The sequence below is a fragment of the Doryrhamphus excisus genome, linkage group LG7, assembly GCF_037039965.1.
Source record: "Doryrhamphus excisus strain RoL-2023G ecotype Guam linkage group LG7, RoL_Dexc_Guam_v1.1, whole genome shotgun sequence".
In the NCBI taxonomy this organism is placed as follows: Eukaryota; Metazoa; Chordata; class Actinopteri; order Syngnathiformes; family Syngnathidae; genus Doryrhamphus; species Doryrhamphus excisus.
The window spans coordinates 4136227-4159638 of record NC_136363.1 but is presented as its reverse complement, the minus strand read 5'-3'; the positions used below and the strand labels follow the sequence as shown (position 1 = coordinate 4159638).

The 23412-nt window shown below is 37.0% G+C and overlaps 2 protein-coding genes across 2 annotated transcripts; both read right to left on the bottom strand.

The window, feature by feature from the left end:
- Positions 1-65: 65 nt before the first annotated feature.
- ppt2b (palmitoyl-protein thioesterase 2b) lies at positions 66-8155 on the bottom strand. Its single transcript, XM_058047364.2, has 8 exons — positions 7815-8155; positions 5005-5158; positions 4243-4338; positions 2808-2915; positions 2650-2733; positions 1579-1663; positions 1415-1469; positions 66-1281 (listed from the first exon to the last, which is right to left on the bottom strand). Exons 1-8 carry the CDS (start codon positions 7989-7991, stop codon positions 1138-1140), a joined length of 903 nt encoding a protein of 300 aa, XP_057903347.2. The 5' UTR covers positions 7992-8155; the 3' UTR covers positions 66-1137.
- Positions 8156-8969: 814 nt separating this feature from the next.
- Positions 8970-23347, bottom strand: cratb (carnitine O-acetyltransferase b). The gene is made up of 15 exons (XM_058047615.2): positions 23029-23347; positions 21246-21470; positions 20683-20801; positions 18946-18999; positions 17788-17953; positions 16941-17115; positions 15729-15819; positions 15559-15646; positions 15380-15480; positions 13463-13582; positions 13020-13142; positions 11412-11547; positions 11264-11326; positions 11059-11196; positions 8970-9513 (listed from the first exon to the last, which is right to left on the bottom strand). Exons 1-15 carry the CDS (start codon positions 23077-23079, stop codon positions 9304-9306), a joined length of 1860 nt encoding a protein of 619 aa, XP_057903598.2. The 5' UTR covers positions 23080-23347; the 3' UTR covers positions 8970-9303.
- Between the last annotated feature and the right edge of the window lie 65 nt (positions 23348-23412).

The window sequence follows — 23412 nt, the reverse complement described above, 5'->3', positions numbered from 1 at the left end:
CCTTTATATAATACATGTAAATAGCCATATATTTTTCATTTTAATAAGCAGTCTGACCCTAAACATATTTTTAAAAACCTTTTTATTGAAGACACAACACAACACCGACAAGGTACACTCTATAATAAAAATAGTCAATATAATTACATCTTCTTAAAAAGTGTCAATTTTTACATGTGGTAGAGCTTGAAATTTGCACATGAAGTATGACGTCCCTTAAAGCCATACCATAAACAGTTATGTCGATTCCTTTATACTACAGTACATGATCCAAACAAAGCAAAATATTCAAAAAATACTGTATACAATTAAATAAAACATAACACATAACACTTCATTTTCCCTTATTTAGGTTAAAGCTTTTCCCAATCATGTCTTAGTTCATTATACAGTGTATTATTCCTTTCAGGAAGTATTAAAAAAAAAAACCTTCAGTTCCAATAAAATGTAATATTCCTTATCTAAAATACTGCAGTACAGTTGAGAAGTTGTTGAAACGACTAAATACTAATACAATGAAATGTAAAGATTGAGAAATGAATGGTAAATAGAGCTGAAACTACTGATTATTTTCTTATATCAAGTTTTTCCCCATTAAAACAACACTGCCATCCTGCCAATGTCTTAGCACTTACGGTATGCGACCTTTGACATTGACACATAACGGGGAAATGTAAGGCTGCAGCTACTTCTAATACAGCTATGGTATTTGAGCACATATACAAATGTAATACAAGGACTGCATTAAACAGGAGTTATAAGGCAGTGAGTCTGTGCATGAAAACAGGATGACAAAAACGTCGCTCAGGCACTGTTGTGTTGCTTTGAGGTACATTGTGTGACCAGATAAATGATACACACGTGGACGAGATGCCTTTTTTATGAAGGAAATAAAGAAAACACTTCTACTTATGCTTCCTATGTTTGCAAGTAATATTCCTGGGAGTCTGGTGTCTTTTTTTTCTGCTTAGTCATAGCTTAAAGGCTGGTAATCCTACACCTTTGTGTGAGTATTTACACTCCAAAACCTTACATTTGTGCCTTCCTAACAACAGCAACAATAAAAACAATAAAAAAAAACAACAATAGTACCTCCAAGGTTCTGATGAAGCTGACGAGAAAATAACAATACGTGTTTTATACCAGCCACTTCTCCATACAGGTGTGAAAGACGGTCTCATTGGAGTGCCACCACACGTGCTGGACGTCAGGAATGGAACACAAGATGAGATCGCCGCGAGCCGCCAGCGACTTCAAACCGAAGACATCCTTTAAGTAGATCTGTGAGAAGACACGGCACAGACTTATATTATTATTATATATTCCCCTTTATGATGAATCCACTATTTTGGGCTGCTACTCGAATAACATTAAAAACTCAGAACGGCCATTTGTCAACATTAAACCCACTTACGTCTTGACTCTGCATCTCAATGACAGTCTCGTTGTCGTCAAAGAATCCAAACTGACTGAAAGAAAGAAAAAAAAAAAAGTACAAGAGAGAAGCTTGTAAATGTTTCTTTGCATGTGTTTGTCCGCATGCAAAGAGAAGAAATGAAGGAATGAAGGAAATCTCACCTGGATTGCCACGGAGTGATGACTCCATCATCCGGTCCTCCGACAAGCACCAGCTTGCTGATTTTTAAGAAGTTTTTCTTCCACTCTGAGAGTTAGATGGAAAAGATCATCAACGTTAATCATGATTAGGAGTAAATTATTAAAAAAGGAGGGATTATATACAACACAGATGATGCTACCAGTACTCAATAATGGTGGTGTGTTGACCCACTTTCAGGGGACAGAAACCACATTTTTAAAAACATGTGACCCAATTTTGTTTACGTCAAACCATGTAAATCGTTATTTTCTTTTATACAGATTTTATTTATAATATTATTTTATTTACTTATAAGTTTTTTTTATTTTATTAAAAACAAATAAATGCACATTTCAAATCATAATAGCATAGAGAAAGCAATCGTTTATCTTGGTTAACTGGTTAAGTGACTTTTTTCCTTATTTATAAATAGATTTTTTTCATAGAGCATGAAAAAGCATTTTACGACCTTCTGAATGCTTTTTTTTTACATTAGAGTCCTCTAGATATGAAATAACACCCCTATAATCACATCTACACTCATATTAACCAATATATGTATATGTAAGTGTAAATGTTACACTTAGGGGGAAAAAGTGGGCTAATAAATTGACAAAAAAAGCACAAATACTGTGGATTTCAGAAAACAACAGATGGAATGATACAGCACTCTACAAGAAGCAATGAAGTCTGTAAAATTAAATAATAAAAAAAAATAAAAAAATGTTACAACTATATTGATGAAAATGGTAATATTAATGATGATTATAATAATGGTGATAATAATAACAATAATAATGGTAATAATTAATAATATTAATAATATTATAATATATTATTATAATTATTATAATAGTTTGCATGTTCTCCCCGTGCATGCGTGGGTTTTCACCGGGTACTCCGGTTTCCTCCCACATTCCAAAAACATGCTAGGTTAATTGTCGACTCCAAATTGTCCATAGGTATGAATGTGAGTGTGAATGGTTGTTTGTCTATATGTGCCCTGTGATTGGCTGGCCACCAGTCCTAAACTCAAGCATGACTTTGCTGACCTGTTGCATTTGGGTTGTGTCTCTCGCTGTTGAGCAACGCCAGGTAATCACTGCTGTTGACATACATGTCCCTGTGGTGGGGGTCTGAAGAAGAGGAGGCAACAGAACATGAATGGATTTCATTGTGGATTATGACAGAGTTAGTGTTTGAGTCTCACCGTTCCAATAGTTGCAGATGGATATCCTCTGGCCTATGGCCGTGTAACACAGGTGGTACAGGTTGGACTTCACAAACTGAGGGAAAAGGTACCTCAAGTAGTCGGTATCTAAGAAAGGGCAGAAACAGCACCTTGTAGTGACGGCCCGCCACAGTTACATTTGGACCTCCACATAAAATTTTGTGTTCTGTGACTATTTCAAGATGGAATATACCAAAAGAAAGATTACACGCCTGTCCATCAAAAAAAAAGTTTATTTCTACCTTTTTCTGTTAATCAGCAGAATTAACAGTACGTTTCAGGAAAATATCAGTTCCCGACTAAAAAAGGGAGAAAAACAGCTTTTTGTGATAAGCTCCATTTCCAGCATAACTTGACATAAATATTTGACACAAATATCTATAACAACACAAAACAATTTGTTTTTATTTTATCCTTGTAGTGAAGGCCCGCCACGGTTACATTTGGACCTCCACATAAATATTTGTGTTCTATGATTATATAAAGATGGAATATACCAAAAGAAAGATTACACGCCTGTCCATCAGAAAAAAAGTTTCTACCTTCTTCTGTTAATCAGCAGAATATTGGTACGTTTCAGGAAAATATCAGTTCCCGACTAAAAACATGAGAAAAACCAGCTTTTTATGAAAAGATCAATTTCCAGCATAACTTGACATAAATATTTGACACAAATATCTATAACAACACAAAACAATTTGTTTTTATTTTATCCTTGTAGTGAAGGCCCGCCACGGTTACATTTGGACCTCCACATAAAGATTTGTTCTATGACTATATAAAGATGGAATATACCAAAAAAAAGATTACACGCCTGTCCTTCATCAGAAAAAAAGTTTCTACCTTCTTCTGTTAATCAGCAGAATATTGGTACGTTTCAGGAAAATATCAGTTCCCGACTAAAAAAGTGAGAAAAACCAGCTTTTTGTGAAAAGATAAATTTCCAGCATAACTTGACATAAATATTTGACACAAATATCTATAACAACACAAAACAATTTGTTTTTATTTTATCCTTGTAGTGAAGGCCCGCCACGGTTACATTTGGACCTCCACATAAATATTTGTGTTCTATGACTATATAAAGATGGAATATACCAAAAAAAAGATTACACGCCTGTCCTTCATCAGAAAAAAAGTTTCTACCTTCTTCTGTTAATCAGCAGAATATTGGTACGTTTCAGGAAAATATCAGTTCCCGACTAAAAAAAGTGAGAAAAACCAGCTTTTTGTGAAAAGATAAATTTCCAGCATAACTTGACATAAATATTTGACACAAATATCTATAACAACACAAAACAATTTGTTTGTATTTTACCCTTCCACTAACAACCCAACGCCACAGAACCATTACAGTCTTGGGGAGGGGGGGAAACACTTCCTGGATCGGGAGCCAATCAGAGGAAGAACTCACCTCCGTATTGTCCGGCTTGAGGACTGGACAGCGAGATGAACGTGTGCACGTTGTGATCGGGCAAAGTGGAGAGGATTCCTCTGCAAACCAGCCCACCTGGAATAACATTATTAGAATATAGAATATATAATATATTCAGCCAAATATAATGATGTCATCATCGGCCATCTCTGTGTGGAGTTTGCATGTTCTCCCCGTGCAAGTGTGGGTTTTCTCCGGGTACTCCGGTTTCCTCCCACATTCCAAAAACATGTCTATTATAGAAAACAACATGTCTATGTCTATTAGTTTATTTAGCCATGTTTATGCTTGCAAAAAACACTGAACTCATCACACAGTAACTTAACACTCCAAAAGGTGTACCTAAAAATATATAAAGAAGTACCAATATGAGTTTTGAAGTTTCCCATTCTGCATTGTGTGAGCAAAGCAGTTCATTGGAGGACATGCGGCATAGAAAGTGGTTAGTGCGCAGGCCACACAGCTAGGAGACCCGAGTTCAATCCCACCCTCGGCCATCTCTGTGTGGAGTTTGCATGTTCTCCCCGTGCATGCGTGGGTTTTCTCCGGGTACTCCGGTTTCCTCCCACATTCCAAAAACATGCTAGGTTAATTAGCGACTCCAAATTGTCCATAGGTATGAATGTGAGTGTGAATGGTTGTTTGTCTATATGTGCCCTGTGATTGGCTGGCGACCCCGCCATCAACTTTTGCAGTAACTAATGCAGTAACACTACAACAACTCAACACATGAACACACACCTTGAGAGTAGCAGATAAAATGGACACCATCGGCAGAATTTTGCATGATTGGATAAATGGCGGCCTTGAAACCCTCCACTTGCTTCCACATGGGCTGCAGACTTGCACTTCGGTCAAACAGGTCAATCACAGTCACATTTGTTCCAGGGTGAGACTAAAGGAGGGAGAAAGAGAACGTGTCCAGGTTATTAATTGACAGATGTCTCCTTTGCTATAATAAGAATATTGTACAGAAGATAGACCCAGTAATATATACCCAGTATTATTTTAATATGCAGTTGTAACAGGCATTGCCTGAGACAGCTATGAAAATAAAGACTTTTTTTCTTTAAATTGGTGACGTTATTCTCTTTTTGTAACGCTTCTAATGCACTTTTCTGGTCAAAAAAAAAAAAAAAGAAACCTCACACAGGCTCAACAGGGGCCCCAGAAGTCCCCAAAAATGGCATAAAATGCCAGAGTTTGAATTTTGTGATTTTTGACAAAAAAATGTAAGGGGTTAGAGTATGTTGTTTTTTTTCAGTTTTTTTCAACTTGCTTCTAACGCACTTTTCTGGTCAAAACCCCCCCGTGAAACCTCACACAGGCTCAACAGGGGCCTCAGGAGCACCCAAAAAACTCATAAAATGGCGGTGTTTGAGGGCGGTGATTTTTGACAAAAAACGTAAGGGGTTAGTATGTCGTTTTTTCTGTTTTTTTCAACTTGCTTCTAACCCACTTCTCTGGTCAAAAAAAAAAAAGAAACCTCACACAGGCTCAACAGGGGCCCCAGGAGCACCCAAAAACGGCATAAAATGGCGGTGTTTGAGGTCGCTGATTTTTGACAAAAAACATAAGGGGTTAGTATGTTGTTTTTTTTCAGTTTTTTTCAACTTGCTTCTAATGCACTTTTCTTATAAAAAAAAAACAGGGGAAACCTCAAACACTCAACAGGGGCCCTAGGGGCACCCAAAAACGGCATAAAAATGGCGGCGTTTGAGGTCGCTGATTTTTGACAAAAAACATAAGGGGTTAGTATGTTGTTTTTTTCTGTTTTTTTTTCAACTGGCTTCTAATGCACTTTTCTGGTCAAAAAAACAAAAAAACAAGGGAAACCTCACACACACTCAACAGGGGCCCCGGGAGCACCCAAAAACGTCATAAAATGGCGGTGTTTGAAGGCGTTGATTTTTGACAAAAAACCATAAGGGGTTAGTATGTTGTTTTTTTTCAACTTTCTTCTAACCCACTTTTCTGGTTAAAAAAAACAGAAACTTCACACACACTCAACAGGGGCCCCAGAAGCACCCAAAAATGGCATAAAATGGCTGCGTTTGAGGTCGTTGATTTTTGACAAAAAACACAAGGGGTTAGTATGTTGTTTTTTTCTGTTTTTTTTCCAACTTGCTTCTAATGCACTTTTCTGGTAAAAAAAAACTCCAAGGGAAACCTCACACACACTCAACAGGGGCCCCGGGAACACCCCACCCAAAAACGTCATAAAATGGCGGTGTTGGAAGGCGCTGATTTTTGACAAAAAACGTAAGGGTTTAGTATGTTGTTTTTTTCATTTTATTTCGACTTGCTTCTAATGCACTTTTCTGGCAAAAAAACCCCTGAAACCTCACACAGGCTCAACAGGGGCCCCAGGAGCACCCAAAAATGGCATAAAATGTCGGCGTTTGAGGTCGCTGATTTTTGACAAAAAACGTTTTTTTCTGGGGTTTTTTTCAACTTACTTCTAATTCACTTTTCTAGTCAAATAAACAAGGGAAACCTCACACACACTCAACAGGGGCCCCAGAAGTCCCCAAAAATTGCATAAAATGCCAAAGTTTGAGGGGGGTGATTTTTGACAAAAAATGTAAGGGGTTAGCATGTTGTTTTTTTCAACTTGCTTTTAACCCACTTTTCTGGTAAAAAAAAAAAAAAGAAACAAACAAACAAAAAACCGAAACCTCACACGGGCTCAACAGGGGCCCCAGGAGAACCCAAAAACGGCATAAAATGGCGGCGTTTTACAAAAAACATAAGGGGTTAGTATGTTGTTTTTTTTCTGTTTTTTTTCAACTTGCTTCTAATGCACTTTTCTTGTAAAAAAAAAAAAACAAAAAAAAACAAGGGAAACCTCAAACACTCAACAGGGGCCCCGGGAGCACCCAAAAACGTCATAAAATGGCGGTGTTGGAAGGTGCTGATTTTTGACAAAAAACGTAAGGGGTTAGTATGTCGTTTTTTCTGTTTTTTTTTTCAACTTGCTTCTAATGCACTTTTCTGGTCAAAAAAACACGGGAAACCTCACACACACTCAACAGGGGACCCAGAAGCACCCAAAACGTCATAAAATGGCGCCATGTTTCCCCCAATGTATCGTTGTATGTATCGTTAGTAAATGTATTTTATTTTTAACTGTATAAATATATATATATTCCTTCATTTCTCAGTGAATGATTCTCAACTTCTGATGCCTTTTAACTTCATAAAAATGCGTGATATCTGGTTTCAACCGACATATTTAACTTTCCTAAGCGTAACAAAAGATGGAAGTTAATCTTGTCTTAAGTCAATATCACCTTATCTTGCACAACTCGGTTGGAAAACTTGTGAAAAGCTTGAGATAAGATGGTAAAAAAAATGTTATGGGGAAAAATGATTTGTGCATACATACATACGTACATAAGAGATGGAACCAACCACTGTATTAAAAAAAACACACACATTGATTAGATAATGATTAGATGCGTTCACTTGTCCAGTGAACTCACAAACCCATCATTTATAAATACACTGTTACTATAAAATAACAAATAATACACTTATTATACACCCACCTCGTTAATAAAATGTTGTAGGTTCTTAAAATCTCCCGAGCTGTCGAACAAGCCGTGTACGATGATCACCGGCTTGTAGGCGACCACAGCTGCCCACAGACCTCCAACCAAAAGCGGCCAGAAAACACCGACTGCACCGCTACTCCGGTTTACCAAACCAGTGGCGAAGCTCTTCATGATAATAACCTTTTTTTTAAAAAAATAAATACGCAATATAAAAAGTTATCTAATTACACAGAGAGGTGATAAATACACTTAAATTAAAAGTTAAAACCCGCTCCATTTCCACTTTAGCCAGATATCACAGCGTTGGCGTGTTTTTATTTGTTCCGGTCTGCTATCAAACGTCACGCCTTTGCCGTTACGTCACATCCGGTGTTTACGACTTCAATGACTCGTTTGGCGTTTAAAATCACCGAAAACGATATCATAATAAAAACATACCTCGGGAAAGTTTGAATGATTTAAAGAATGCTAACATTAGCATGATAATACCTAGCATAATAGTGCTAACTTAGCAACTTAGCACTATTATAGCATAATAAATATACTATATATATATAATAGCATAATGGTGCTAACTTAGCACTACTACTAGCATAGCATAATAGTGCTAACTTAGCACTATTATAGCATAGTAAATAGACTATATTATATATATATAATAGCATAATAGTGCTAACTATAGCACTATTATGCATGCTAACATTTTCACAAAGTGGTAGTATCATGTTAACATGCCAGTAATGCTAACGTTGACATGCTAACACCGAGCATAATGGTGTCTAACGATACGCATGTATTTTAGTTTATTGTAAAATTCCACAAAGTCCACAATTTGGAGTCCATACTTCTAATTGCTTAATTTTGCTATGAAATAAATAAACTTTTTATTTATAAATAATTTAATCTATAATATTTATTTATAATTAAATTTTCAATACAGTAGATAGATCTTACTATACACATTACACATTTTTTGTGAATATTTCTGCAAAAAAATAGCTGAAATAGATTAAGAACCACTGTATTAACTGATTAATTAATCACACTGAACATTCATTGTCATAATTCTTAATCTTATGGGTCAGCAAGGCTGGATTTCATGTCCTGTACGTGTAAATTTGGCAATAATTCCACGCCACCAACAACCTCGCCAGTGCAATAACGTGAACTTTATTAAGTTGAGCAACAAGCACGCCTGACAAACCAGGTCACATAAGCTACACAACCTCGACTTAAACACCAACACACACCTTTTTGGTCCGAATCTTAAACACAAAGTAATTCATACAGTAATCATTTTGTAATGGTGGTTAGTGCAACATATATAGAAAAGCTTTGGCTGTGATTAATGCTGGAGTGATTCATTTTTGGACAAAGCAAATCTTACATAATACCGAGTGGCATGCATAAGAACAATCCATTCTCAATGAAATGAACAATTGTACATGTTTTGTTTTCATCTTCCAGGAGTCAAACTTGGAGCTTAGCTCTCCACGGTGGGTTCAAGTAACTCCTGTATTTGGCACAAGGTCTCCCTCAGGGTCACACCCAATATTTCTGCATTTGTGTCCTCGCAGCAGTTGAAGGCAATTATAGAAAAGTGGACGTGGTCTGACTGTGGGTTGTAACATACGGCATAACCATCAGGAACTAGTGGCCCAAAACACATCACACTGTCTGTATTCGCAGGCACCTAAAGGGGTGGGGGTAGACAAATCATATAGAATATTAGTATGCTGATGATAAGTGAAAGTGAAAGTGCTGAGGATGTACAATAAAGTGGCGCCTTATAGGGGGCCCCTATGTGTGATACTGGATGCAAGCTAAGTTAAACATAAACAATAAGACAATAATAAAAGGTGCACGGCGGTCGAGTGGTTAGCGCGCAGACCTCACAGCCCGGAGACCAGGGTTCAATTCCACCCTCGGCCATCTCTGTGTGACGTTTGCATGTTCTCCCGGTTTTCTCCGGGTACTCCGGTTTCCTCCCACATTCCAAAAACATGCTAGGTTAATTGGCGACTCCAAATTGTCCATAGGTATGAATGTGAGTGTGAATGGTTGTTTGTCTATATGTGCCCTGTGATTGGCTGGCCACCAGTCCAGGGTGTACCCCGCCTCTCGCTTGATAAGTGGTAGAAAATGAATGAATGAATGAAAAGGATGAGGTTTGCGGGCAGGCCTCACAGCTAGGAGACCAGAGTTCGACCGCTTATCTTCATGAGGGTCGTGGGGGGTGCTGGAGCCTACCCCAGCTGTCTTCGGACGAGAAGCGGGCACATGTAGACAAACAACCATTCACACTCACATTCATACCTATGGACAATTTAGAGTCGCTAATTAACCTAGCATGTTTTTGGAATGTGGGAGGAAACCGGAGTACCCGGAGAAAACCCACGCATGCACGGGGAGAACATGCAAACTCCACACAGAGATGGCTGAAGGTGGAATTGAACTCGGGTCTCCTAGCTCCTAACTAACCACTTTCCATGCCGCATGTCCTCCAATGAACTGCTTTGCTCAGACACAATGGGAAACTTCAAAACTCATATTGATACTTCTTTGTATATTTTTAGGTACACCTTTGGATTGTTAAGTTACTGTGTGATGAGTTTAGTGTTTTTTGCAAGCATACATAGACATGTTTTTTCTATGATAGACATGGTTTTGGCATGTGGGAGAAAACCGGAGTACCCGGAGAAAACCCACACATGCACGGTGAGAACATGCAAACTCCACACAGAGATGGCTGAGGGTGGAATTGAAACCTGGTCTCCTGGCTGTGAGGTCTGCACGCTAACCACTCGAGTGCCGTGCAGCCGACCTCATCCTTTTATTATTGTATTATTGTTTATGTTTACCTCAGCTTGCAATCCAGTATCACACATGGGACAATTTGGGGTCGCCAATTCTTTTTGGACACACACGCCGAGGTTGAACTCCTAACTCTTGACTCTGCCGTATCATAGCAATCATGGCAAAATATGGTGGTGGTAGTGTGATGGTCTGGTGCTGATGCTGTGATAAATGGAACCATGAATCCTGCTGTCTAACAAAAAATATGCCATATGTTAGTGACCTCAAAATGAAACCAACTTGGGTTCTGCAGCAGGACAATTAACCCAACTCTGACATAATTAACTAACTTGGTGGAAATTAACTTATCACAGTCAGGAACCAACTGGCTGTATTATAAAATGATGTGTGGGTTGCAGTGTAATGACACACACAAACACACCTGGCCAGTACGGAGTTTCCAGTGTGTTGCCAGACCATAAGCGGTATCCATGAAGATTTTGGGAACACTCCATCCCTCTTCGATGGCCTGCAGCTTAAGTCCCAGAAGGTGTCGGTCTATCCCGTGTCCTTTAAGTACCTGCATGTAGCACATAGCATACATATGTGGGAATGTCTTAAATAGATTTTAAACATTTTAATAATACCTGGCTTGTCAAAGCTGAGTAGGCTTCAACTGCTTCTCTGAAAAGCTGGACTTTGGCTTCACGCTTCAGGACAAAACATTAGAAAAGCTCTTATTAGTTGAAGTGAGGTGTTTTTTTTCCACGACGAAAAAATCCGACAGCGTCTCACCGACACGGATGCATCAACAAAGGAGAGGATGAATTTAAGAGCATTGCTCGTGGGCGAGCGGATGTACTCCGTCCTTCCTTTTCGAAACATCCTCTGAGAGGCGATGTCGCAAGTGGGACACACCTCGTTGTGAACTCTGCAAAGAGAAGTGGACAAATAATAGAACCTTGTAGGTGGTCTATACACATACTGTATACAGTACATACAGGCTATATATACACTGTGTGTATATATACTGTACTGTTCATTATTTATTTATTTTTTTGCATTTTTTTTGTCACTAACTCATTTAAATATTAGTCCATCACAACACAACTGCACAATAATTCCATATGGGCTATTGTTTATGTGTTAAATGGCTTATTTACTCTTATTATGTCTACTATATCACTACTATATGGGGTAATATGAGTGTAAAGGTGACTATAGGGGTGTTATATTTAGATCTGGAGGGCTCTAATAATGTTAAAAGCTGTATTCTGAAAGGCATAAACATATGTAGAAAATGAATGAATGTCTACTACATGGGGTAATATGAGTGTAAAGGTGACTATAGGGGTGTTACATTTAGATCTGGAGGTCTCTAATAATGTTAAAAGCTGTATTCTGAAAGGCATAAACAGATTATGTAGAAAACGAATGAATGTCTACTATATGTGGTAATATGAGTGTAAAGGTGACTATAGGGGTGTTATATTTAGATCTGGAGGGCTCTAATAATGCGAAAAGCTGTATTCTGAAAGGCATAAACATATGTAGAAAATGAATGAATGTGTACTACATGGGGTAATGTGAGTGTATAGGTGACTATAGGGGTGTTATATTTAGATCTGGAGGGCTCTAATAATGTTAAAAGCTGTATTCTGAAAGGCATAAACAGATTATGTAGAAAACGAATGAATGTCTACTATATGTGGTAATATGAGTGTAAAGGTGACTATAGGGGTGTTATATTTAGATCTGGAGGGCTCTAATAATGCGAAAAGCTGTATTCTGAAAGGCATAAACATATGTAGAAAATGAATGAATGTCTACTACATGGGGTAATATGAGTGTAAAGGTGACTATAGGGGTGTTACATTTAGATCTGGAGGTCTCTAATAATGCTAAAAGCTGTATTCTGAAAAAATATAAACAGATTATGTAGACAATGAATGAATGTCTACTATATGGGGTAATATGAGTGTAAAGGTGACTATAGGGGTGTTATATTTAGATCTGGAGGGCTCTAATAATGCTAAAAGCTGTATTCTGAAAGGCATAAACAGATTATGTAGAAAATAAATTCTACTATATGGGGTAATACGAGTGTAAAAGTGACTATAGGGGTGTTATATTTAGATCTGGAGGGCTCTAATAATGTTAAAAGCTGTATTCTGAAAGGCACAAACATATTTTCTATGATCTAACTCATGGGAATGTCTGATTCGTTCCACCACAGGAGATACAATATGTCATGTTGGACATCGAAAATCGAAGTTTTGGAAGTTGGACAATATCGGCATATCACTACCTACAAATTCATTCATGTTATTCACTCATCGAGGGTCGGATCTGGAACCAATTAACCACATTAAATGAGGGATCACTATATATAAGTTTCCTTGCCTGTAGTAGGCCAACTGCAACGCCACTTGGATGAAGGAGTTTGGACTCAGGTTGTGCTGCTTGGGAAGATCTTTGCCAAACTTCTTGAAGTTAAACACGTTGACATCCAGGTCATTGATCAGTCTGTAACAACATTTGCATAGAATTCTTTATCACTGCAGGAGAAAAATAAACCTGAGAAATAAAAAAAAAAAAGGAAGCCGTTTTCATGTTGAAAAGTGTCCCACTAGAGTCAGCTTCCTCTATTATCGTTATGAAGGTGGTAAGGAATACAAAACAACCAAAACTAAGCCACATTGAGTGAAATGTTTGATTGACAGCTTGAAGATGATAACCGTGTTTAACACGCGTCCCAAGTGGAAAAACAAACATGCGGCTGACAAGTGTACAGCGAGATAAGTCTTTCTTAGACTTTAAACGTCTATCTAACTTACGTAACTCACATATCAAGGTTCTGCTTAGCGTGCTCTATGTCACGCTTGATGTCTCGATCAATGTGGAAGTAAAGCTTCTTGGGCATTGGAAGCGGGACCAGCGGCGCTCTCCTTGGATCGGGATTCTCACTGTAAAAAAAAAAACATCAGAATTAATTGACTGTTTATTAGCGATAATGATGACGTTAAGAATAAAACACGTCAACATTAACGGTGGGCGGTACAGCGGTCGAGTGGTTAGCGCGCAGACCTCACAGCTACGAGACCAGGGTTCAATTCCACCCTTGGCCATCTCTGTGTGAAGTTTGCATGTTCTCCCCGTGCATGTGTGGGTTTTTCTCCGGGTACGCCGGTTTCCTCCCACATTCCAAAAACATGTCTATTAGTTTATTTAGCCATGTCTATGCTTGCAAAAAACACTAAACTCATCACACAGTAACTTAACACTCCAAAGGTGTACCTAAAAATATACAAAGAAGTACCAATATGAGTTTTGAAGTTTCCCATTCTGCATTGTGTCTGAGCAAAGCAGTTCATTGGAGGACATGCGGCATAGAAAGTGGTTAGGGCACAGGCCATACAGCTAGGAGACCAAGGTTCAATTCCACCCTTGGCCATCTCTGTGTGGAGTTTGCATGTTATCCCCGTGCATGTGTGGGTTTTCTCCGGGTACTCCGGTTTCCTCCCACATTCCAAAAACATGTCTATTATAGAAAACAACATGTCTATATCTATTAGTTTATTTAGCCATGTTTATGCTTGCAAAAAACACTAAACTCATCACACAGTAACTTAACACTCCAAAGGTGTACCTAAAAATATACAAATAAGTACCAATATGAGTTTTGAAGTTTCCCATTCTGCATTGTGTCTGAGCAAAACAGTTCATTGGAGGACATGCGGCATAGAAAGTGGTTAGGGCACAGGCCACACAGCTAGGAGACCCAAGTTCAATTCCACCCGGTCTTCCTAATTCCTAACGGTCTTTTTGTTTATGTCTTCATCACTTTTTGGTAATAAAAACAGGTTGTCAACATAAGCAGTACTGACTTAAATGCATATCACTGAGCAACAATTTTCCCAAATGTAAAATACTACATTTTTTATAGTTACATAGAGCAAAGAAGACCTGTTTACCACCTTCTAAATATGTTTTTTAACATTATTAGAGCCTTCTAGATATGAAATAACCCTTATGGGTAAACATAGGGTTAAAATATTTGGCTTAGGGTCCGTCTATATAGAGGTGGCGTCAAGCAGAACAACGTACTTGCTCACGGTGCAACGAAACAGAAAGATAACACACCCACAGCAAGTGAACGAATCACATAAATGAACAAATAAGCTCTAAACATAACACGGAACTTTATTATTTTCAAATGCCCGCAAGGTATGCTGGGTAGTCATGTAATTACATTATGTACTATGAATAAAAAAAAACACTGGGTGTTGACTCCTCCTGGTTTACTTCTCTTCTTAACATATTTTGGAATCTAGTGACAAACACTGCAGAATGTGGGGAGAAAGTATCACAAGCAACCCAGCATGCCTTGCGGCAGGACTGTATGGGTGTTTTTTTTTTTTAGTATTACATGTAGATATTTGTTTATATGTTACTTTATACATTATGTGTGGTGTGTTGTTTGGATGGCATGCAATAGCACCGCCAGCTGGCTATGCTTGAAATGCCTGGCGGTCCTGATGTTGCCGCAGTTTGCACATCCCTGCCGTTTACATCCATATTACCCAATATAGTAGACACAATAAGAGACATAAATAAGTCTCGTACGCCTGTGTGTTGCTGTATATTCATGTTGTCATATTCAAGTCTGGTGCTTGTGTGTCTCACCAAACATTACCGGTGCAGAATACTACATTTATCATCTTCAGTAGGCCTTTATTTACCAAATCATGCATTCATCTCACCAGTAGTGCAGGATGTAATCCAGTAGGGTTGCAATGGGCGGCCCTTCGGCCGTGGCTTGTTCATACAGGAGCCCCCAGGAGCCGTCCTCGCCCACCACAAACTGCACAAAACAACACAAAAGTCAACACGCCATGGTTTTTATAACTATTTGCTGAACGTGAGCGGCTTGCTCAATCACCTGCAGAGTTTTGTCGAACCAGCGGTTGCCGCTGTTGGAGAAAGTCCCGCCTCCATGCAGGACCTGAGCTGCTTTACGGCTGGCATACCTGTCAATCAAAAAAAGGAAATAAGCAGCATTAATGGTATATTATGGTATCACTTGACATATATGAGTGTGTGTGTGTGTACTTCTCATCGGATATCCTCATGACAGGCGAATCCAGACACAGAGAAAAAAGCCCCTTCTCGATTGCCCCCACCGATTCCTGGTTGAGTTTATCTGAGTACGGAAAACGATAAAGACATACATTAAAGTTTCTTTTACAGTCGAGAGCTAAAAGCACAAATGTAAGCTCTCAGGAAGTGAGGGTTCATCTTTGCATCACGGCATTAAAACCTGCACACAGTTACTTCCTGTTCAGTGCAAAATAAGCTACATACATTAAAAAATCTATGTGTTGCAAGACACACAACAAAATTACTTAAGCAACGTCTGTTAGATAAGAGTAAAAAAAATTTAAAATACTGTTCTTCATGTGGCTCCAGCCAAAGTAAATGTGCAAATTTTGACGGCTTAAGTCAGGGCGGCCGACATATACTTACCAAACGCTATGTACCGCATTGTTGCACGACTGCATGCACGTTCAAACACGCACATATCATCCTTGCTGACTGACATACCAGAATGATTTATTGGCTATGCTTCAAAAACCAAATGTGCAGACACAGATAAGAAAACGTTTTTTTTGGGTGACTGTGGGTCAGTGTTTTACGGGTACACTGGACCTTGGCACTCGTGACCCTTTTTTTTTAATTAACAGGAAAAATAATTTAATTTAATTTAATTTAATTTAATTTAATTTAATTTAATTTAATTTAATTTAATTTAATTTAATTTAATTTAATCTAATCTAATCTCCGGTTTCCTCCCACATTCCAAAAACATGCTAGATTAATTAGCGACTCCAAATTGTCCATAGGTATGAATGTGAGTGTGAATGGTTGTTTGTCTATATGTGCCCTGTGATTGGCTTGCGACCGGTCCAGGGTGTACCCTGCCTCTCGCCCAAAGACAGCTGGGATAGGCTCCAGCACCCCCCGCGACCCTCGTGAGGATAAGCAGTAGAAAATGAATGAATTAATAATTTAATTTAATTTAATTTAATTTAATTTAATTTAATTTAATTTAATTTAATTTAATTTAATTTAATTTAATTTTTGAGATTTGGCACTTTGTTCAGCAGTCCTTGAACACACCATAGTTGCTGTATAAAAGCACTAGCCTGTGATTCCGATTCCATCATCGTACATTGTCTCAGTTCCATGCCATTCCTGGGTGGTCTTAAGACCTGGAACCTAATCGTCTTCTCTTTTTCCAGGTCCGCTATGTGTGCGTGTTACCTCTTATCAGGCGGTTGTAGGCCTGTCCCCATGTGTGGCGGTGCTCGCTGGTTAGGATCCCCATCGGTTCCTTGTCGGTCTTCCAGGACTGAGACCTGATCCGCAACAGCTGCTCATGGATTTGACTCTCCGTCAGACGGGAACCGTCACTGTTGTACACTTCCAGCTGGAAGAACTGGGAAATACATTTGCTAAGTAAATGGACACTGAATCATCAACAATCATCATCCAGTTAACCAGTTTAGGGAGAAGTCATTTATGAAATACATTTTTGTATTGTTGCTGATTTTCAATTTACATTTTAAGGGCAATTATAATTGTCAACACACTTTTCAATTGTTTTCTTTTCAGTGTAGTCCTAAGTTCAATCTCTGTGTGGAGTTTGCATGTTCTCCCATGTTTATGCTTGCAAAAAAACACTAAACTCATCACACAGTAACTTAACACTTAACACAAAGAAGTACCAATATGAGTTTTAAAGTTTCCCATTCTGCATTGTGTCTTGAGCAAAGCAGTTCATTGGAGGACATGCGGTATAGAAAGTGGTTAGTGCGCAGGCCACACAGCTAGGAGACCCGAGTTCAATTCCACCCTCAAATTAATTAAATTAATGTAGTCCTAATCATTCTTGGTTTCATATTTACAAGGCATGGTTCATGTCCTCGCCCCTTCATTTTGTAAATTTTCGTCATTTTGATTAATTCCCAGCCTATTCGCAGCGATTACGATGACACACAAATCTTTGCCAATTTTAATGCAAGCTAAAAAGCCAGGAAATACACAGAATATTAATATTCATCCATCATTAATAATGCAGAGGTAAACAAAAAGCACAATTCCGCCTGACCTGATAGTTCCTGACCACGGTGATGTGTGTTGGTGACCGGCGGTGGGTGCCGTGATGGACGATGTAGTCGTGCTTAGGTCCCGGGATGCGACACGAGGAGAAGAGGAGGGGGTAGAGATCCATGCATAGAGGCTTGCCTCGCATGTACTCCACTGGCAGCTGTCCACTAAGACACCACACGAGTCGTTCAGTTCAAGCAAGCATTGATGTAGATTTTGAATCTCTTTCAAAAGCAAATTATCAAATGAAAAACTGCATACAGGGCGGCACGGTGGACTAGTGGTTAGCGCGCAGACCTCACAGCTAGGAGGACCAGGGTTCGATTCCACCCTCGGCCATCTCTGTGTGGAGTTTGCATGTTCTCCCCGTGCATGCGTGGGTTTTCGCCCACATTCCAAAAACATGCTAGGTTAATTAGCGACTCCAAATTGTCCATAGGTATGAATGTGAGTGTGAATGGTTGTTTGTCTATATGTGCCCTGTGATTGGCTGGCCACCAGTCCAGGGTGTACCCCGCCTCTCGCCCGAAGACAGCTGGGATAGGCTCCAGCACCCCCCACGACCCTCGTGAGGAAAAAGCGGTAGAAAATGAATGAATGAAAAACTGCATAAAATACCGGAATAGAAGGAACGATTTGCACAACGACCAATTGCACAACGCACGTGTCTGTGCAAGTTTAAAACAATAACAAGGAACTCATTGCATCACCATACAGGCAGCTTTTTGGTGTGACTGTGTCGTTTTTTTTTGCTAACTAACACAATAAGAAAAGCAGACATTGAAATGTTCTGAACTCCCGTTTTCCAGTCTTGCCAGTCTTGTGCCTCCTCGGCATATAAATTTAGACACCGCATCAACGCATCAAGAAATAACGCCATGCCAGCGAGGCCGGAGGACAGCGCACACACACACACACAAATAGCAACGTGGTAAGATTAAAGGGTCGTTAGAGGATTAACTGCAGGTTGTGTGGAGTTCGCCGAGGAGATCAGTTTTACGTCTGATAAATGGCTAGCATGTTTACCAGTAGGGATCATGACACCCAGATGATATCGTGGAGAATTAACAGATCCTGTTTGCCTTTGTAATGTTCACGCATGAAAATATGATCCTGTGCTAATTTCATATATAGGACGCCATTTTTTTTTAGGACTTACGTGTTCATTTTGGCCTTAAAATCAAGCACTGCTGCAATCAGTTTGGATGCAAACCTGCAAAAAAAAAAAAAAAAAGACAGGTCACAGTCTGTCCATAAAGACATTACACATAGAAAATTGTCTATTAAAATATTTTTTTAATTAAAAATTAAGCAAATATATCAATTAATAAAATGACATTGATGGACCAGCCAGGACATTTTAATACTTCATTTTTTTTAAATAAATAAATACAATCTAGGGCATTATTAATAATATATATATTATTTTGCTATTTTTTACAATCCTTCAGAATATTCAAAAACACAATCTTTTATTATTTATTTTTATTTATTTAATCAAGACAAATGAGTTCCACTTTCTTGAGTATATACACAAAAACTAATTTCAATATTTTAATATAAATACTCAAATAAATAAAATCTAGTGCATTATTAATAATATATACGTATATTATTTTGCTATTTTTACAATCCTTAAGAATATTCAAAAATACAATCTAATATATGTATTAATATTTAATATATAATATATTTAATATTAATATTTATTTTTTATTATTTTTTATTTTTATTTATTTAATCTAGACAAATGAGTTCCTCTTTCTTGAGTATATACACAAAAACTAATTTAAATATTTTAATATAAATACTCAAATGAAAATAAAATCTAGTGCATTATTAATAATATATATATATATATATATATTGTTTTGCTATTTTTGCAATCCTTCAGAATATTCAAAAATACAATCTAATATATGTATCAATATTTAATATTTATATATTTAATGTATAATATATGTAATATATTTAATATTAATATTATTTTTTATTTTTGTATTTTATCATGTCAAATGAGTTCCACTTTCTTGAGTATATACACAAAAACTAATTTAAATATTTTAATATAAATACTCAAATTAAAATTACATCTATTATCAATAATACATATATTATTTTGCTATTTTTACAATCCTTCAGAATATTCAAAAAGGCAATCTAATATATTTATTAATATTTCATATTTATGTATTTAACATATATTTGAACATATATTTACATTATATTTTATTTAACATATATTTATATATATATATATATATTAATATACATATATATTTAACAAATATATATATATATTTAATATACTTAATATTAATATTTTTTATTTATTTATTTATTTAATCAAGACAAATGAGTTCCACTTTCTTGAGTATATACACAAAAACTAATTTAAATATTTTAATATAAATACTCACATTAAAATAAAATCTAGTGCATTATTAATAATGCATATATTATTTTGCATTTTGCATTATTATAAGGATTATTTTTACAATCCTTCAGAATATTCAAAAATACAATCTAATATATTTATTAATATTTTATATTTATATATTTAATATATAATATATTTAATATTATTTTTTTAGTGTTTTTTTATTCAATCAAGACAAATGAGATCCACTGTCTTGAGTATACTCACAAAAACTAATTTTAATACTTTAATATAAATACTCAAATTAAAATGAAATCTAGTGCATTATTAATAAAATTATTTTTTTTAATAATCAGGTCAAATCACCTCCTCCCTTTTTTTCTTCACGAATACACTCCAATAAATCACACAGCGGCCAAATGACTAATTATTGCGTCTCACGTCTCGCTGCATTCCTTCCAGTGTGAGGACACGAGCAAGTGTGTGCAGTGTGCATTGCAGCGTGTGTTCACTCACAACAGTTGCCCCCTCCAACCGTTATAATCTCTCCTGGGGAGAGAGATAGCCGGGTTCGAGTGCACGGGCAACGGCAGTCGGCTCTCCAAGTAGGCCCACTGCACCCACCAGTCTGAGATCTATGGGGAGAGGGACACATGTTTCAAAACGTACAAACAATATACAAACATGTAACAAGTTTTCCCGTAATGCATTCATTAGGGTGCTGCAATGACGTCAGCCTCCCTCTGGGCTCAGTGGTCTTTTGGCTCCCTCTGGCGCACGGAGGCAGCATTGCTGCTTGCCTTGCCGTACTGTGCTGTGGGTGGGTGGGTGGGTTAGCGTGAGCAAATGAAGCGCTCCTTTTCTGTGACTTTGCTGGCAGTAGTGATGTTTGCTGATATTCTTCTATCTATGTTTGCTAACAATATTAAAGTACAAGTGATGTAAAATTAATACCTTTTTGTGTTTTAAAAAGTATACTGCCCCCCTGTTTAGTCCAAATTGTGGTATGGCCCACCCCCCTTGCTGGATCAGCAACATGTGTGACATTTCCCAGCAAGATTAAAAAAGCAGTGACGCACCCAGTTCTTGGTGTGCCTGGCTCTCTTCTCCAGGCGCCTCTGAAGTTGTGCACCGAGACCACCGGGCCGGCCGAACTCCTGCACCATTCTGCGGGTGTGGCTGAGCTCCTCCGGAGGAAGCAGGGGCTCCAGACCTTTCAGGTAGCCCTGCAGGGTCTGACCCAGAGGGGGCACCGGCTGCGGGCCCACATAGGTGGACAAACTGAGCTCCTGTCTGGATGTCACCTGGAAGAAAGCTTTGTGGTTCAATGTCAACATAACAACATGACTTTTTTTTCTCATAAATATAGGACTTTTGTCACATAAATTATTATTTTTTTTTTTAAATTAAATTATGATTTATTTATTTAATTTTATTTATTTATGATTATTTTATTTTACAACTTTTGATCTCATAACGGTACAACTTTTTCGTTGTAAATTGACAACTTAATATGACTTTTTTTCTCATAAATGTAGGACTTTTGTCTCATAAATTGACAATTTTTTTTTTAATTAAATTATGATTTATTTATTTAATTTTATTTAATTCTATTTATTTATTATTATTTTATTTTACAACTTTTGACCACATAACGGTACGACTTTTTCCTCATAAATTGACAACTTTTTCTCATAATATGATGACTTTACTTCTCAAAAATGTACAACTTTTTATCCCGTAAATGTACAGCTTTTTTTCTCGTAAATTAGTTTCTCGTCATGTGACTTTTTTTCTCATAGATGTAGGACTTTTGTCACATAAATTATTTATGTGATTAAATAAATGTGATTAATTAATTAATTAATAAATGTGAATAAATGTAATTAAATGTGATTATTATTACACATTAATTATTTATTATAATTATGATTTATTTATTTAATTTCTTTATTATTATTTTATTTTACAACTTTTGATCACATAACGGTACGACTTTTTCCTCATAAATTGACAACTTTTTCTCATAAGATGATGAAAAATTTACAACTTTTTATCCCGTAATTGTTCAGCTTTTTTCTCGTAAATGAATGAGTTTCTCGCCATGTGACTTTTTTCTCATAAATGTAAGACTTTTGCCTCATAAATTTTATTTTTTTAATTAAATTATGATGTATTTATTTAATTTTATTTATTTATTATTATTTTATTTTACAACTTTTGATCACATAACGGTATGACTTTTTCCTCGTAAATTGACGACTTAATATGACTTTTTTTCTCATAAATGTAGGACTTTTGTCTCATAAATTGACAAAAAAATTTTAATTAAATTATGATGTATTTATTTAATTTTATTTATTTATGATTATTTTATTTTACAACTTTTGATCACATAACGGTACGACTTTTTCCTCGTAAATTGACGACTTAATATGACTTTTTTTCCCTCATAAATGTAGGACTTTTGACACATAAATTAACAATTTTTAAATTAAATTATGATTTATTTATTTAATTTTATTTATTTATGATTATTTTATTTTACAACTTTTGATCACATAACGGTACGACTTTTTCCTCGTAAATTGACGACTTGATATGACTTTTTTTTCTTATAAATGTAGGACTTTTGTCAAAAATGTAAAACTTTTCTGATTAAAATGACTTTCAAAAGGGGATGGGAATGGCTGGAATACCCAACAGGGACTTTCAAATTAAAAGACTTGTGTAAATCCTTGAAGATTTGCAGTGTATAATCATTACACGTTACATTACACATTACACATTATAAGGGTGCAAAATAGACACCACTGCAACTGTTGCTGACTTATTTATGTCTAAAAACAAAAAAATCCTTACACGAATCAGCCAAGTTCTGAAGACTCCTGGTTGAATTTTACAGGAAATCATCTTTCTTCAAGAATCCAGATACTTTAGCATCAGTGAACGTAAACCTTCTACTTTGTCGCAGTCGTTGAAGGGTTCAGCTCGTAAAAAGTCAGCCGTGCTCCATCGGGGATGTACACAAAAGTCCTCCTCGACCTACAAGGTGTTCAAAATAAAGAAAAACACACAAAAAACACACCTAACTTGCCCCCTCGTCTTGGTGGTGGTGGTGGTGTTGTTCCCGAGCTAGCATGCAAAGTCTCACGTACTGAACTTGGCTCAATACAAGCACATTTGGTGACGTCACGCTGCTTCCTTAAATGACGGCTTGAAAAACTACCTGCAGTACTTTTTATG